This window comes from Gracilinanus agilis, chromosome 1 (assembly GCF_016433145.1).
Source record: "Gracilinanus agilis isolate LMUSP501 chromosome 1, AgileGrace, whole genome shotgun sequence".
In the NCBI taxonomy this organism is placed as follows: domain Eukaryota; kingdom Metazoa; phylum Chordata; class Mammalia; order Didelphimorphia; family Didelphidae; genus Gracilinanus; species Gracilinanus agilis.
Genome location: NC_058130.1, coordinates 146,900,634 through 146,914,720, shown reverse-complemented (window position 1 = coordinate 146,914,720; position 14,087 = coordinate 146,900,634). Strand labels below are relative to the sequence as shown.

Genomic DNA, 14,087 nt, shown 5'->3' with positions numbered 1-14,087 from the left:
GAAATCTAGCAAATGTCCAGATAATTGTATCAGGGCCCCCTCCCCCATTACTATCATATCATTTCTCTGTGCCGGGTTTCTGTTTCTTTCTCTCCTGCTTTTCTTCAAAGGCTTCCCACCATGTTTCAAACATTCAGGATTATAGATTTCCTTACGTGGATATCCTTCTTATCTTACTAAGCTGTTCTGCTATCCCCTTTCTACCTTTTTTGTTCCTTGTGAAAATGGTATAACCTTCCCAGAGTCCTATTCCAGTCTCTGATCACATCTCATCAAGTCTCAGCTATAAAGTCAAATTTATCTCCTTGTATTAGGATATCCAGTGGTCCTCGTTTGTCATCTACACTTCATACATCCATGTATGGAGCTTGATGGCTGTGGACTTTATTGCTTTTTTTAAAAAGTCTTTTATGAATGAGAAAAATGAAATTCCAAAAGATTAAGCAAGTGATTTATCTTATGACCTCAGCATCCCTTAGTATGTCCTAGGAACAGCTTCCCTTGTCCAGGAAGAAATATGTCCGCTTTCTTTTGTTTTAGACAGAAGAAAAAAATGATGAAAACATCTGAATTCTTTCCTTTGGACAACTGGACATCCTGATCCTGTGAAATAAGTTGAAGCTATGAGCATTAAAGGGCTATGAGTATTATATAGCTAGAAGAGTGGGGACAACCTATGATGGGGAAGCTCATCTCACATGGCCACATCCTTGAACCCTAGAAGATGAAAGTTGACATTTAGGAGCACTGAACCCTAACCCCTTCGTGTTATGTTAGAGAACCAAAGAGGGGCTATGACTTCCCTAAGATTATACAAAGGATTTAAATAGCAGAGTCAGTACTTAAAAGTAGATCTTCTAATCCCTAAACCAATGTTCTTTCAATGACATTACACTGCTTTCTGAGTAAATAGTTTGATGGAAAGAGCACAGAAGTAGGAAAAAAAATTCATGAAGAACCCAGGGTTAGAAGCCAGTATCCTAGACTGTGTGACCTAAGACAAATTACTTAACATATTAAGACCCCAACTTCCTCCTCTTTAGAATGGGCACAATTATTTCTAAAATTCCTTCCAACTTTCTGACAATCAATGATTTTTGTTAAGAATGGAAAGTCGGTGAATAGAGGACTAAGAATAAAACAGGCAAGTTCATAGGCCACTGAAGACCATAAAAGAGTCCTTTCCATAGGACAAACTCCCTTGTAGTCCCTCTGACTTAAAATGGCTTGGTCAGAGATCAGGGAAATACTACTTTGTTCCCATTAGAATTATGGCCTGTCAGGAACATACATCAGACACTCAACCCATTAGATATCAACTCTAAGATACTAAGGAGAAACCAGAATTTAGACTCTAGAAAAATTTTAGCTTAGATGCACTGTTTTTGAGAGGTGTCACTGTATCTGGGGCAAGGCACCACAGAATGACTTGAAGTGGGTCTTCTTGAACATCTCATTGCCACTCATATAAAATTCTTAGACTCAGAATGAGAAAGGAATGTATAGGTTACCAAATAGACCAGTCCCTACCTGTACCATGAATCCCCTCTAAAACAACCCAAGTGGTCATCCAGTTTCTGCTTTACCACTCACTACTTTGAGAGAAAGCCAATCATTATCAGACAACTCTAATGATTGTAAAGTTATTCCTTAAATTAAGCTAAAATCTATCTTCCTACAGCTTCCTTGCCCTGATCCCAGCTCAATCCTTTAGGATCTTGCAGGATAAGTCTGTGTAGCATAAGTTGGGACTGGTGTCTCATACCAACTAAGCAACACTAGGAAGGGGAGTCCATAGTCCAGTCCTAAGAGTTACAATATGATGCTATGTGGGAAGGAATGGACTGATAGAACAGTAATTGTTAAACTGCCTGGTAGTCTTAACCCTCAGTCACATTTCCATGATATATCTCCAGGCATTAATATTGGGTCTTTGAGGCCACATCACTTTCCCTCTAACGCCACCCATCCTGTGACTGTAGCCAATCATTTTTTCTAACTCATATGCTTCATTAGCTCTTCTGATCTCACATGCATCCTATAGCCTTAGAAGTTTGCCCAGCTCAGGGTAAAAAAGGGATGGAAATGTAGAGGAGGAGAAAGATCACATAGGCAATGGATGTGAAAAGTTCAAAAAAGAACAGAGGGCCATACTCACAGGAAAAATTGTTATAGCTTGCTGCCATTGTTAGGTGATCCTTAAAGCCCTATTCCAGGCCAGGGTTCTAATAAAGGCCAAACTTCTAACAAGAAATTGCATGGCCCTTTCATTCCATTCCAAATGATTCTGAGAATACCTTACATCATTGATCATATATGAGCCCAAAAAACACAATTTGAAACACTTCTAAGTGGGAGCAGGGAAACTCAGCTTCCTGGCCCAAAATAATCTATCTCTGTAGATCTATCACCATGTTGGCCCCTAGCCAGAGGAATTGAATGGCCAGGCCATGACTGGAACTTTGAGTTCTAGGACCATCCCTGATGTTAGAGACATCATAATTCTTAAAATCTAGTTTAAGTCTTTCATTAACTCTGCTGGGTGACTTTACACAAGTCATTTCACTTCTTATCCTCAATTTCCTCATATATCAAGGTCATAAGTGATATACCATCTTTATAGGCTTGTCTTGAAGAGGAAAATAGATCCTGCTATGATAGGGCTTTGGGAGGGTTAAAAGTTCCATTTAGGTGCAAGGGGCTTTAGCTCCCACTGAGATACTCTCTGGTACAACTCAGGGGGCAAACTATAGCTCTTTGTTCATTGACTGAATTTTAATGACTCTGAGGAGACTCTCAACCTAATTAAAATAATAACATCAGCTCAGTGATTGATTTTGTTTAAGGACCAATTTTGGAGATGATCCTATTTGGTAAAGGTTATACATCTGTAGCTTATTTCCATTTGGGGCTTTTGTTACTTCTAATGTGAATGCTATTATCCAGTCTTGAATGCCCTTGGAGGAAACCTATTTTGTGTCCTCCCTATAATTGCCAGCTACAGTTTTGCTTGGGGACCAGTTGGTTTCCCATGTGGTCACTTGGTCAAGCTTCAGTACAAAGGAAAATTATGGAGCTGAAGCTAGAAAAGATCCTTTGATGAATTGGGTCCGTGTTGTTTCTCAACCAGCTGAATGCAGAGGCACCAAGAATTCCTCCCTGGGCACTCGGGGCAGTAATCAGACGTTGTTTTTTCCCACTGTGGAACAATGACCCGTGATTATTTCCAGGGACTGTTTTGCATGTTTCCAAGAAAAGAAAAAGGTTTAAAAATAATTCCACTGGAAGGACAAAGCACACAGGTGTGTGTGTGTGTGTATGTGTGTGTGTGTGTGTATGTATGTGTCCATGTGTGTTTCTGTCTCTGTATGTGGACGGCTATATGAAAACACAAAGAATATCACATCATGACCTTCCATAATTCAAGAGGATTCCATCATGTTAGGGCAACTGTTATAGAATAGTTTTTGTTTATGGTTTTTGTTTGTTTGTTTGTTTGTTTGTTTATTTATTATTTTGCAACCTTCCACCAACTTTGGTTGGGTGTTTCATAATGAAATGAATACTGAATGTAGAATGGATGTTCTGGTATCATGCCGTTGTGTCCGGTCCTACTAACAAAAACACTGCTGCCTCCTGCTGTTGCACCCAAGAAGGTGTCAGGATCCCAGTGATGGGGCATTTCTCTGTCTTGTTTCTTTCCTTTCTCATTCTGTGTTAATGTGTCTGCTTTCCGTTTGACAGAGGGACAAGCGTGATACGTCCAACTTCGATAAAGAGTTCACCAGACAGCCTGTGGAACTCACTCCCACTGATAAACTCTTCATCATGAACTTGGACCAAAATGAGTTTGCTGGATTCTCCTACACTAACCCAGAATTTGTTATTAATGTGTAGATGACATGTGTGACCCCATTGTCATGCCTGAAGTCAGCGACTTCAGGCCAAGTTGTAAATAGGAATTCTAGTCTTCCGGAATTTGTGGTGCATATGCCAGCATTCACCATGTGGAGAGATTGTTTTCTGGGGCCTATCTTTGTACGTGTATCTTGCCAGTTTGTTTTCTACATTTGGAAACGTTTCATTTGAAGTAAAATGCATTAACCTAATAGCCAGAGGTCTAACTTTTTTGACCTCTAATCCAACCTTAGTTATGCATTGAATGAGCAAAAAAAAAAAAATTCCAATTCCTGTGTCTGGTCCCAGAATTGCTTCCGTCTTTGTAATTTTTAAAATCAGAAGCTGACATTCTGATCAAGTTTTTACAGTTATTCCACAATGTTGGTTTGTTTGTTTGTTTCTTTTTCCTTTGAATGCTAAGCATGGTCGGTATTTTTAAGAGTTGTGAGTAAGCTTTGCTGTTACTGTGAACTTAGTGTCTCTTAGAGGAACCTTTTGTTCAAGAAGTTGAGATGATTAAACCTGATTAATGTATTGAAGATGTATGCTTTGCCCATTTCTATTTTTAAGTGCATTGTATATAGTATAACAGGCTTGATGAAGCTAATGTCTTCCTCCTTCGCTCATAGGAAATGTATCCACTTGGCCATTCATTCACTGTTTTTCATGTTTATTAATGACTCAGGCAAAAAGTCTACGCAGCACTAAATAAGCAAAAGAGAAGGCCATCTTCATAAAGTTAGAATGGCTCCTGGGGTGTCACTATCTGCAAGTTGGCTAAATAGGTTATTTCTGTTTCAAGGGTACTTTCTTTTTTTGGAGTCACCTCAGGGAGGAAGGCAAGGGTGGGGGGGCCCAGCACAAACCCCAAAGCTGAGCCCTCACACCTCTCTGTGAAGGTTTCCTTATTTTATAAAGAATATACATCTATCTTCCTCTCTCCAAAGACATATTTACCCATGAAACTCAGCAGGGAACAGTAAAGTAGTGGTTTCTAAAGGTCATTGGCAAGCTATGGAGCCTCTGCCTCATAGGCAAGTTACTTTCCTTTGAGTTTCACTCACCTCCTTTATGAAATGATGGGGCTGGACTAGGTAAGCTCTAATGGGCCTTGTGGCTCTAACACTCTGTTATAACATCCTTTTCTTCTCTGACATCCCAAGGACTTATATTCTTTTTCTGACAAATCTACCAAATGCTTTTCCTTTTGGCCCATCTCCACCATTCTCTGACAAGTCCTAAAGGGATCCATAAACTCATGTAGCATATAAAAATGAAAGTAAGCAGGGCTGGGTCTTTCAGTTAGGGCCTAGCCTCCATCCATACCCCAACAGGCTTCTAATCCTGTTCAAAATGCAGTCCTTTTGCTATTCATTTCTATTTTTCTTTCTATGTTCTTTTTTCCCTATGATTTTGTTTGTGAAGAGGTGGTAATCCCAGCCTGGATGTACCATACAAGAGGTCTCTGCTCCTGCCAAGACTGGTAGGCTATTGCAAAGAGCAGAGTTGTCAGATCGAATGAATTGTGATGCTCTCCAACGATGACTCACAGTCCTCCCTACCCCCACCACTCACTCACCTCATGCCCAGTACTGCTCCCATGACTTAAGACCTGTACTGAGATGTTTACAGTTCCAGCTACACACACACACACACACACACATCTTTTCAAAGACTTAGCAGTGTTACACATTACAATTTGTACCCATCATAACTAGTAAAATGGAAGTTAGAGGGAAGAAAATGTACATATTCTTCATGTAAGCTATAAAAAATTGTTATTTTTTAAAATAAATGTCAATGTTTGCCCCCTGGACACATCATTTGAACTAATGTATTAAGGGAACAAGCTGTAGCGATCCTGGTGGCTCTGTTCTCCCTCCCGTTACTCTATCAGCCAGAGCCACTTTTTACATGGGCAAGAAAGATCTCTTGGCAAAAATATTGCAGAATACACACACACACACATACATAGACACACACCCCAAAACAAAAATCCATAGAATATGTCAAAATGAAGCAAACAGATTTAAAAAGCAGCATAAACCTGTGCCCACTTTCTCTAGGATCCATTTCTGTCACCTAAAAAATGAGAGATCCATTCAACTATTTGACTTAAATGGGGCAGATCACCATAAAGATAGAGAGGCCTGAGAAGGTCTAAATCAGTTTAATGTTTCTTCTTCCTCCCACCTGACAGACTGGAAGAAATAAAACCTGTTGATACTCGGAAAAAAACAAATTTTTCCACTCTATTTGTCCTTTTGGCTTAGAGCTGACATGATCATTCTGACCTCTTTTTCCTGCCCCCTTTGATACACCCAAAGTATACCGTCATATTGGAAAAAAGCTGCACTCTATCCAAAATGCTCTTTGAAGATATAAGGCTCAACTGACTTTTAGCTCAAGTTAAATTGAGTAAAGAAACTCCCTTCACCTATCCAGATCAGTGACTGTTTTACAACTTACAGTCTCAGAAATTGCCTAGGGAACTGAGGTCAGAGTCAGAAAAGGCCTTAGAACTAGAATATAGGTGGTCAACATTGAGAGAGTAGAATATAGGTGGTTAGAACATTGAACACAGGATGCCAGAGTTGGGAAGAGCTATCTAGTTCAGCCATCTCCCTTCATAGAGAAGGAAATTGAAGCCCAGGGGGAAAAATGGTGTTATCAAAACTAAAACCCAAGTTGCCCAGTGCTGCTGAAGACTGAACTCTTGACTAGTCTCAATCAAATTCAATGCAGTAAGCATTTATTAAATGCGTGCTGTTCCAGGAACTATGTAAGTAAGGACTGAAGGATACAAAGAGGAACAGCCCCTCAAGGAACTTACATTCTACTAGAGGAGAAGAGGAAATAACATATACAAAAAATAAAAAAGGAAATGCAAACAATATGCCCAGAAAATAGAACATTGATCAATTACAAGGACTCAATTTCCCATATGACTTAGAACAGTTAAACCAAATCCACCCTAATAGCTTTACCTTATTGATGGGGAGTCCTAAAGAGGTCCTAGTGCTGACACTCTTTGAAGGATGAGAAGAGAATTCTCTCAGGGAGTTTCTCCGAATCTGTCCCTAATTACAGGTGACCTATTGTGTCAGGATCAGTGTGCTGAACATATTCTGCAGTCCAATGAATTTATTTCAATCAGGTCAGCAAGATTTCCCCACAACATGTGAAGAAACAATCCCCAGACAGGAAAAAAGATCTCTCAGAACTAGTTAGCCAAGGCAATTTAAATATGCCATTTAGGCTAACCTAGGATTTCTTAACCCATTATTCTTGGACCTATACCTTGACTGATGTCAAAGTTTGTTGTACTTTTTTTCCCTTAAGTACTAGTGCAGCTCTTGGGGGGAAAAAAACCTCAACAAATTCTGTCTCTATCTGAGTTAAGGAGAAAAGAGGGGAATATCTAGATCAAACTAGACTAAGGTTGAAGATAGAAACAGGAAGATACATAAGGGCCTACTCTTGCCCCAGAGCTTTGGGGACCATCCAGGAAAGATTACATGCAGATTTAGAGAGAATAAAAACCCTAGAGATGGCTAATACCAGCCAGTCTTCTTTCCTGCTTGGGGTCCTGTTTCTTCATAGAGGAAAACCTAAACACTATCTGTTGCTGGCCCAGCCAAAGGAAGGGGCCATAAGTATGTTCAATTTGGCATACTGGGTCATACTATGCCAACATGGAAGATCCTTGGGCTTTACATTTTCTAAAATGAACCTAAAAAAGAATCTATCATCAGTGAAGGGGAAAGAGCCTGGCCCACCCAGAAATGGTGGTTGTCTATACTGTACCCCCAAGAGGCAGGGCTCTCAAGGGGCTCTTGGATTCCATATAGCATTGTTTATGATCATGTTTCATGGGGAATGCAAATATACCATGACCACCTCCTTCTTATTTTGTGTGTACTGTGACTTTATTTTCACCTGCAAGTATTGATAGATTTGATACATTATCTTAAATCTAATGTGTTTGACTAAAGGAATCCTAAAGACTGCATCATAGATGGATATATAACCTCAGTTCTATTTGCTGCATGTATGAAAAAAATAAAAATCTATAATTTATAGAAAGCTAAGACTCTGTGTGGCATTTCTTGAGAACTGAAGATTTATTTGAAGAAGAGAGTGGCCACGGGCTGCCTAAGTTTTCTCTTTTCCAGGTCAGAAATTTAACTATTTCTCAAATGACAATAAACAAGAGAAGAGAATAGCAATTAAAGACTGCTATGCACAATGTTGAGGACTTTAAAACATTATCCCATTTGATTCTCACAACAATTCTCTGAGGTAGGTGCTATTATGATCCTCATTTTATAGTTGAGGAAGCTGAGGTACACAGAGGTTAAATGACTTTCCCAGGATACACATAGCTAATAAATGTCAAACTGGAATTGAACACTCAAGCTTTCCTGACTCCAGACCCAGAGCGCTATCCACTGTGCCACTTAGCTGCAGGATGTCAATCCCCAGCACTATTCTAATCATAGTTGCCTGTATGTATCCCATGTTGTCCAGAGTATGTCTTCCAGAACTGGACACAGTGTTCCAGACAGTGTCCAACTGGAGCAAAGTCCAAGGGAACTGTCAGTTATTCGGCCAATTAATATTTATCAGCTCCCTCATTTGGGATACTATATTTCTGTTAATACAGCATAATATTAAATCGAGCTGTTTTGGCTGCCATATCACAGCAAGGGTTCCTATGAAGTATTCATTCCACTCAGACTCCCAGAGCAAATTTCACATGAGCTATAACATAACCACACATTTCCAGCCCTGTAATAATTTAGTTGATTTTTTTGTACTAAGATAAAATACATTTATCTATATTAAATTATTTTTTATTAGATCCTTCTTATTCATTCCAGGTTGTCAAGAGATTTTTATATCACAATTCTGCTACCTTATGTATCGGCTGTCTGTTAACTTCCTGCTACATGCACATTTTATAAGTGTGTCATTAATGTCTTCATTCATAAAATTGATGAAAATGGTGGAATAAGCTAAACTGTAGAATCCTATGATGCCCCACAAATTGACATTAATCCATTGATCACCATTCTTTGGGTCTGGTCATTCAACCATATCAGTCCCTACCTAACCTGTACTATCATCTACTCCACATTTCTCTATCTTCTCTATGACCACTGTCAAACACCCCACCAAAATTCAGGTATATTATACACTTGGATTCACCCTAACCTGCCACTCAAACAATCCTGTCAAAAAAGGAACCAAGGTTAACCTGGCATTTTTTCTCCTTAACAAACCCATCTCTGCCTTGTGCTTCTTCTTTCTGACCACCAATTCCTTAGCTGTCATTTCTTTCCTAGGCTCTTAGCCTTCATCTCAATGGTCCTTTCTGGGTCTAAATTTAGGATCCTTAAAACCTGGATCCTGACTTGTAAGAGTAATTTTAACAAATACTCAGTGATGGGAAACTGGCCTCAGTTTCATTATTCCCAAAATTAGAGGATAGAACTAGATGGCCTCTGATAACGTCTCTAACTCTAGTTTTCTATATTCTTTGTGTTTAGATCCCTCTGAGTTCTAATATTTTGTGTTCTAAAATCAGTTCTAGCTCCCAATTCCTAAGTGGAAGGAGAATAGTCTGGTGGAAAAAGCATTGGCTTTGGAGTAAAAAACTTGGGTTCAACTCTCTATTCTGCCACTTATTACCTGGCTGAACTTGACATGATATAAACTTGATATGAGATGACCATAATGATAGACCTTTAAATATTTTGAAAACCAAGATTATGCCTTCTCTAGACTCAGCTTCAATAGATTTGTCATGGCTCAAGTCTTCTCACCATTCCTGGCAACTGTCCTCACAATATGCTCCGACTTACCAGTACAGTGCCCAGAACTAGATATAATACTCTAGATATATTCTGAACAATGGAAGTATCAGCTTCCTCCTTCAGGAGCTACATTTCTACATTTCTGCTAAGGTGCTCTGGAAAGCATTAGTTCTTTAGGCTGCCATGTCCCACTGTTGATTCATATTGGCCTTACAATTCATGAAAAAAAAAACATATTTTTCTCATGCAAACTGTTGCCCAGCCACCTCTGCCTCCCATCTTGTCCCTCTGTAAAAGTGGCAGATGTTATAACTATTCCCTATTCAGTGATATCCTATTAAATTCACCCATCATTCTAGTCTGTCAAAATCTTTTTAGATCCTAATCATCTCATTCAATGTATTAGCTGTTGCTGCCAGCTCTATATCACACACAGATTTGATAAACATGCCATCCATATCTGCATCCCAATCATTAATTAACATGTTGAACAGAAGCAAGGTAAAGTGGAGTGTCCTGTTGTATTCACCAGAGACCTCCCTCCACATTTTCAGCAATCCATTAATCAACCCTCTTTAGATCCAGATGTTCAGCCAGCCAGCCCACATAGCAATAGTGTATTTCCATGTTTCAGAAGATTCGTGATTTCGTCAGCGAAGGTGCCTCTCCCTCCACAAAGTCATAAGTCCCAACCCTTACACAACTTAGTTGAAAGTCTTCATGAGTCACTGTGTCTGGCAGAGAATAATCATCACTTTGAGTTCTGAGTCCCAGGAAAGAACCTCTCTACCCTTTTCTAGGCTGGTCCTTACATGGCAGACACATGGCATATTACTCTACCAGTATTCCAAGCCCATCCAGCTTGGCATAACCTATCAGACTTTGTACTGCCCCAGAATAGTTTGAATGGGATGGATACCCATGTGCGTCTTCATATTTTGGGCAACTGGGTGGCACAGTGGATAGAGTGCTGAACCTAGAGTCAGGGAGATCTGGGTTCAAATTAGGCAGGTCTCAAAACAGTTACTAGCTCTAAGATGCTGGGCAAGTTACTTAATCCTGTTGGCCTCAGTTTCCCCACCTGCAAAATGGCACAGAAAAGAAAATGGCAAGTCATTGAAGTATCTTTGATAAGAAAACCCCAAATGAAGAATTGGACCCAGCTGAAAGGACTGAACAATATTACATGTATCTTCTCAAAGCCTTTCTTAAAAAGATAAAATTCAAGGATGATCCTCAAAAACATGATGGAGATAACCAAAATGTCAGTAATAAACTATTTTTTAAAGTGTGTACATGCCCACATGCCTATGTGTGCTTTGCAGAGTGAAGCATTAATGTATGTCTGAATATGTATATTGATTATACAAAAACTAGATTGTCTGAAGGCAGAAGGCAGTTATAGATAGACCAAGTGAAGATCAGCAGTACTCTTCACCCATATGTGGTGAATGTTATTTGAAAAACTCAGTATGCCACAAAAATAATAAAAAATGAATGTTCTGAGATTATAGAAAATAATTGTGGCCCAAAAGAAAAGACTGAGATGATGCCTCCTCCTGCTCCTTTGTAGAGGTAAGAGTCCACAGGTGTGGATTGTGGTGGATTCTTCCTCTTTTTTCTTTGTTTCTTCTTTTAAACTCTGTGAATAAAGGATGGCTCTGTGGGACTCATTGGAGAGAAAAATAGGGAGAAATCACATCAAGATGAAAACAAAAGAAATTAACAAAGATGCATTTTTAAATAAAAACAAAATAAAAGCAAGCTGGATTGAATAATGTTTATCTATTTTGTCAATTGGCCCACATACTAAATTGTTTCAGTCGAGTACTAATTTATAATTGTGTGTTCTACTAAGTTGTAAATTCTGGATGATTTTGCCTGAGATGGGGAAAAAAGGATGCCAAAGAAGAAGAAGAGAATGAAAATTGAACTCCAAAAGTTGGCCTCCAAAAGAGGAAGTCTCTTCCTTCTGAATGATAACAACAAAGGCAATTAGGAGTTAAAGAACAAAACTGAGGGCATTGTGCTATATCAAATCACTGGATAAGTTAGAAGTAAGTTTGTTGCTATCATCTGAAGATAAAACTGAGTTAGATAAAGTGATGATTGCCAATAGTTAAGGATTATGGAGAAAGGTACCAAATTACATCTATTTATTTCTTCAAAATCCCACTCTATTTGATATGAGTTTAGCAATGCCAATTATTTTTAACTGCTTTATTAAATATATCTATTTCTGTGTGTTTAAAAAATAAATAGCAGCAAGTAGACAATTTTCCCTCTCTCAATTAATTGTGCCTTTGTAGTTATTGTTGATAATCAGTTATATCCGACTCTTTGTGACCCCTTTTGAGGTTTTCTTGAAAAAGATACTAGAATGGTTTGCCATTTCCTTCTCCAGTTCATTTTACAGATGAAGAAACTAAGGCAAATAAGATCAAGTGACTTGTCTGGGATCATAAGGTTGTTAAAGAATCTGAGGCTTAATTTGAATTCCAGTCTTTTTTTTTTTCTTTAAACCCCTACCTTCCATCTTAGAATCAATATTGTGTATTGGTTCCAAGGGAGAAGAGCAATAAGGGCTAGGCAATGGGGGTCAAGTGACTTGCCAAGAGTCACACAGCTGGGAAGTGTCTGAGGCCAGATTTGAACCTAGGACCTCCCATCTTTAGACCTGGCTCTGATCCATCCAGCTGCTCCTGAATTCTAGTCTTCTTGACTCCAGGCCTGGCACTCTATTCACCACGGTACCTAGCTTCCTATAACTATGCCAACAGTTAACTTATGTGTTAGATTCAGGAAGAAATCACCAAAATAATAATACCTAGTATATTCCCATTTCTATGGCAACTTAATGCTAACAAAACATTTTTCTTAGGACCCTGAAAATATTCTAATAGGTAGAACAAATATTCTGGTAGCCATATTATAGATGAGAAAAGTCAGTCTCAAAATACAAAGTAGGGGGCAACTAGGCAGCTCCGTGTTTTGAGAGGCAGGTCCTGGGTTCAAATTTGACCTCAGATACTTCTAAATGTGGGACTCTGGCCAAGTCACTTGACCCCTATTACTCAGCCCTTACTACTCTTTTTTTTTTTTTTTTTTTTTTTTTAATTTTTAAAAAACCCTTACCTTCCCTCTTGGAGTCAATACTGTATATTGGCTCCAAGGCAGAAGAGTGGTAAGGGTAGGCAATGGAGGTCAAATGACTTGCCCAAGGTCACACAGATGGGAAGTGTCTGAGGCCAGATTGAACCTAGGACCTCCGGTCTCTAGGCCTGGCTCTCAATCCATTGAGCTACCCAGCTGCCATTCTAAGATGGAAGGTAAGGGTTTAAAAAAAAAAAAAGATATGAGGTGACAATTCCAGTGGCACAGCCAAGAAATATCAGAGCTAAGACTCAGAGCCAGGAATGTAGAGCCTCTTTTCTGTCCCTAACACCAGGCTTTCTCCTCCTTTACCTGGGGATGGCGGATCTTGTGGGAAGACCCAGGTTGCAGGAAGCAGGAAGCAATGCCTTCAGTGCTCCATTTGCAGAGCTAAAATGTGAAATGAAAGGAATGTCACCAGTGTCCTTCAGAGGGAAGCAGGGCCTCAGGAGAGCAGAGATGCTGGAGGAGGGCAGGGGTGTGTCTAAGGCCAGAGGCTTCTATCACATCCCTTGTCATTCTCCATTTAACACCATCAAAGCGGGGTTCGCCCTGATCTGCTCCGACTGCATAAAACTAGCATGACATCATGTTGCCTTGGGGAAGCATCCTCACAAAACCCAGAGCTTTCCTGGGACACCAGGGAAGGGTTGGGGGACGCTAGAGAAGAGGGGGATGGAAGGACTGGCTTAGCAGATTCCAGCTCTCACTTGGGGGGGTGGGGGTGGGGGGGCCGCTGAGCCAGAGCCCCATTGGCTGAATGACAAATGGAACTATTTCTCTTCTCTTAATTTCACGGCTGAAAAAGCCTACTCCACCCACTATCTTCTGAGCCTTCTGCGCTGCCTGAGTGGTGGGGACGATACAGGGACACTGCTGAGGCCACTGGCTCCTCTGGGACAGATGAATCCAGGAGCCACCCCCAGAGAGCCCCCCCTCAGGTCACGGAGGGAACAGCCGCCCGCCCACCCCCAGCCCCCGGAAGGCTCCCCGACGCCCGGGCACGCAGTGACGGCCCCCCCTTAGATCTCACCCTCCGCTGTGAAACTATTGCCCCACGGGGGACTAGACTCAAGCTGGCGACTGGGGGCAATTAACGGCATCTAAGGAAAGAAACTTCATTGGGAAGTCCTTGTCTAAGAGAGTCAAGAGCAAACCACGTGAGCGGCTAAGACAGAGGTCAAGGGTCACTAAATCCAGTAGGGCGACAGGAAA

At 40.3% G+C, this 14,087-nt stretch overlaps 1 protein-coding gene across 1 annotated transcript in view; it reads left to right on the top strand.

The window, feature by feature from the left end:
• PRKCB (protein kinase C beta) overlaps positions 1–3,897 on the top strand; it is a 707,688-nt gene extending 703,791 nt beyond the window's left edge. Inside the window, exon 17 of the mRNA XM_044658176.1 lies at positions 3,745–3,897. Within this exon, the coding sequence (XP_044514111.1) occupies positions 3,745–3,897 (153 nt within the window). The remainder of the gene's footprint in view (positions 1–3,744) is intronic.
• The last annotated feature ends 10,190 nt before the right edge of the window (positions 3,898–14,087 follow it).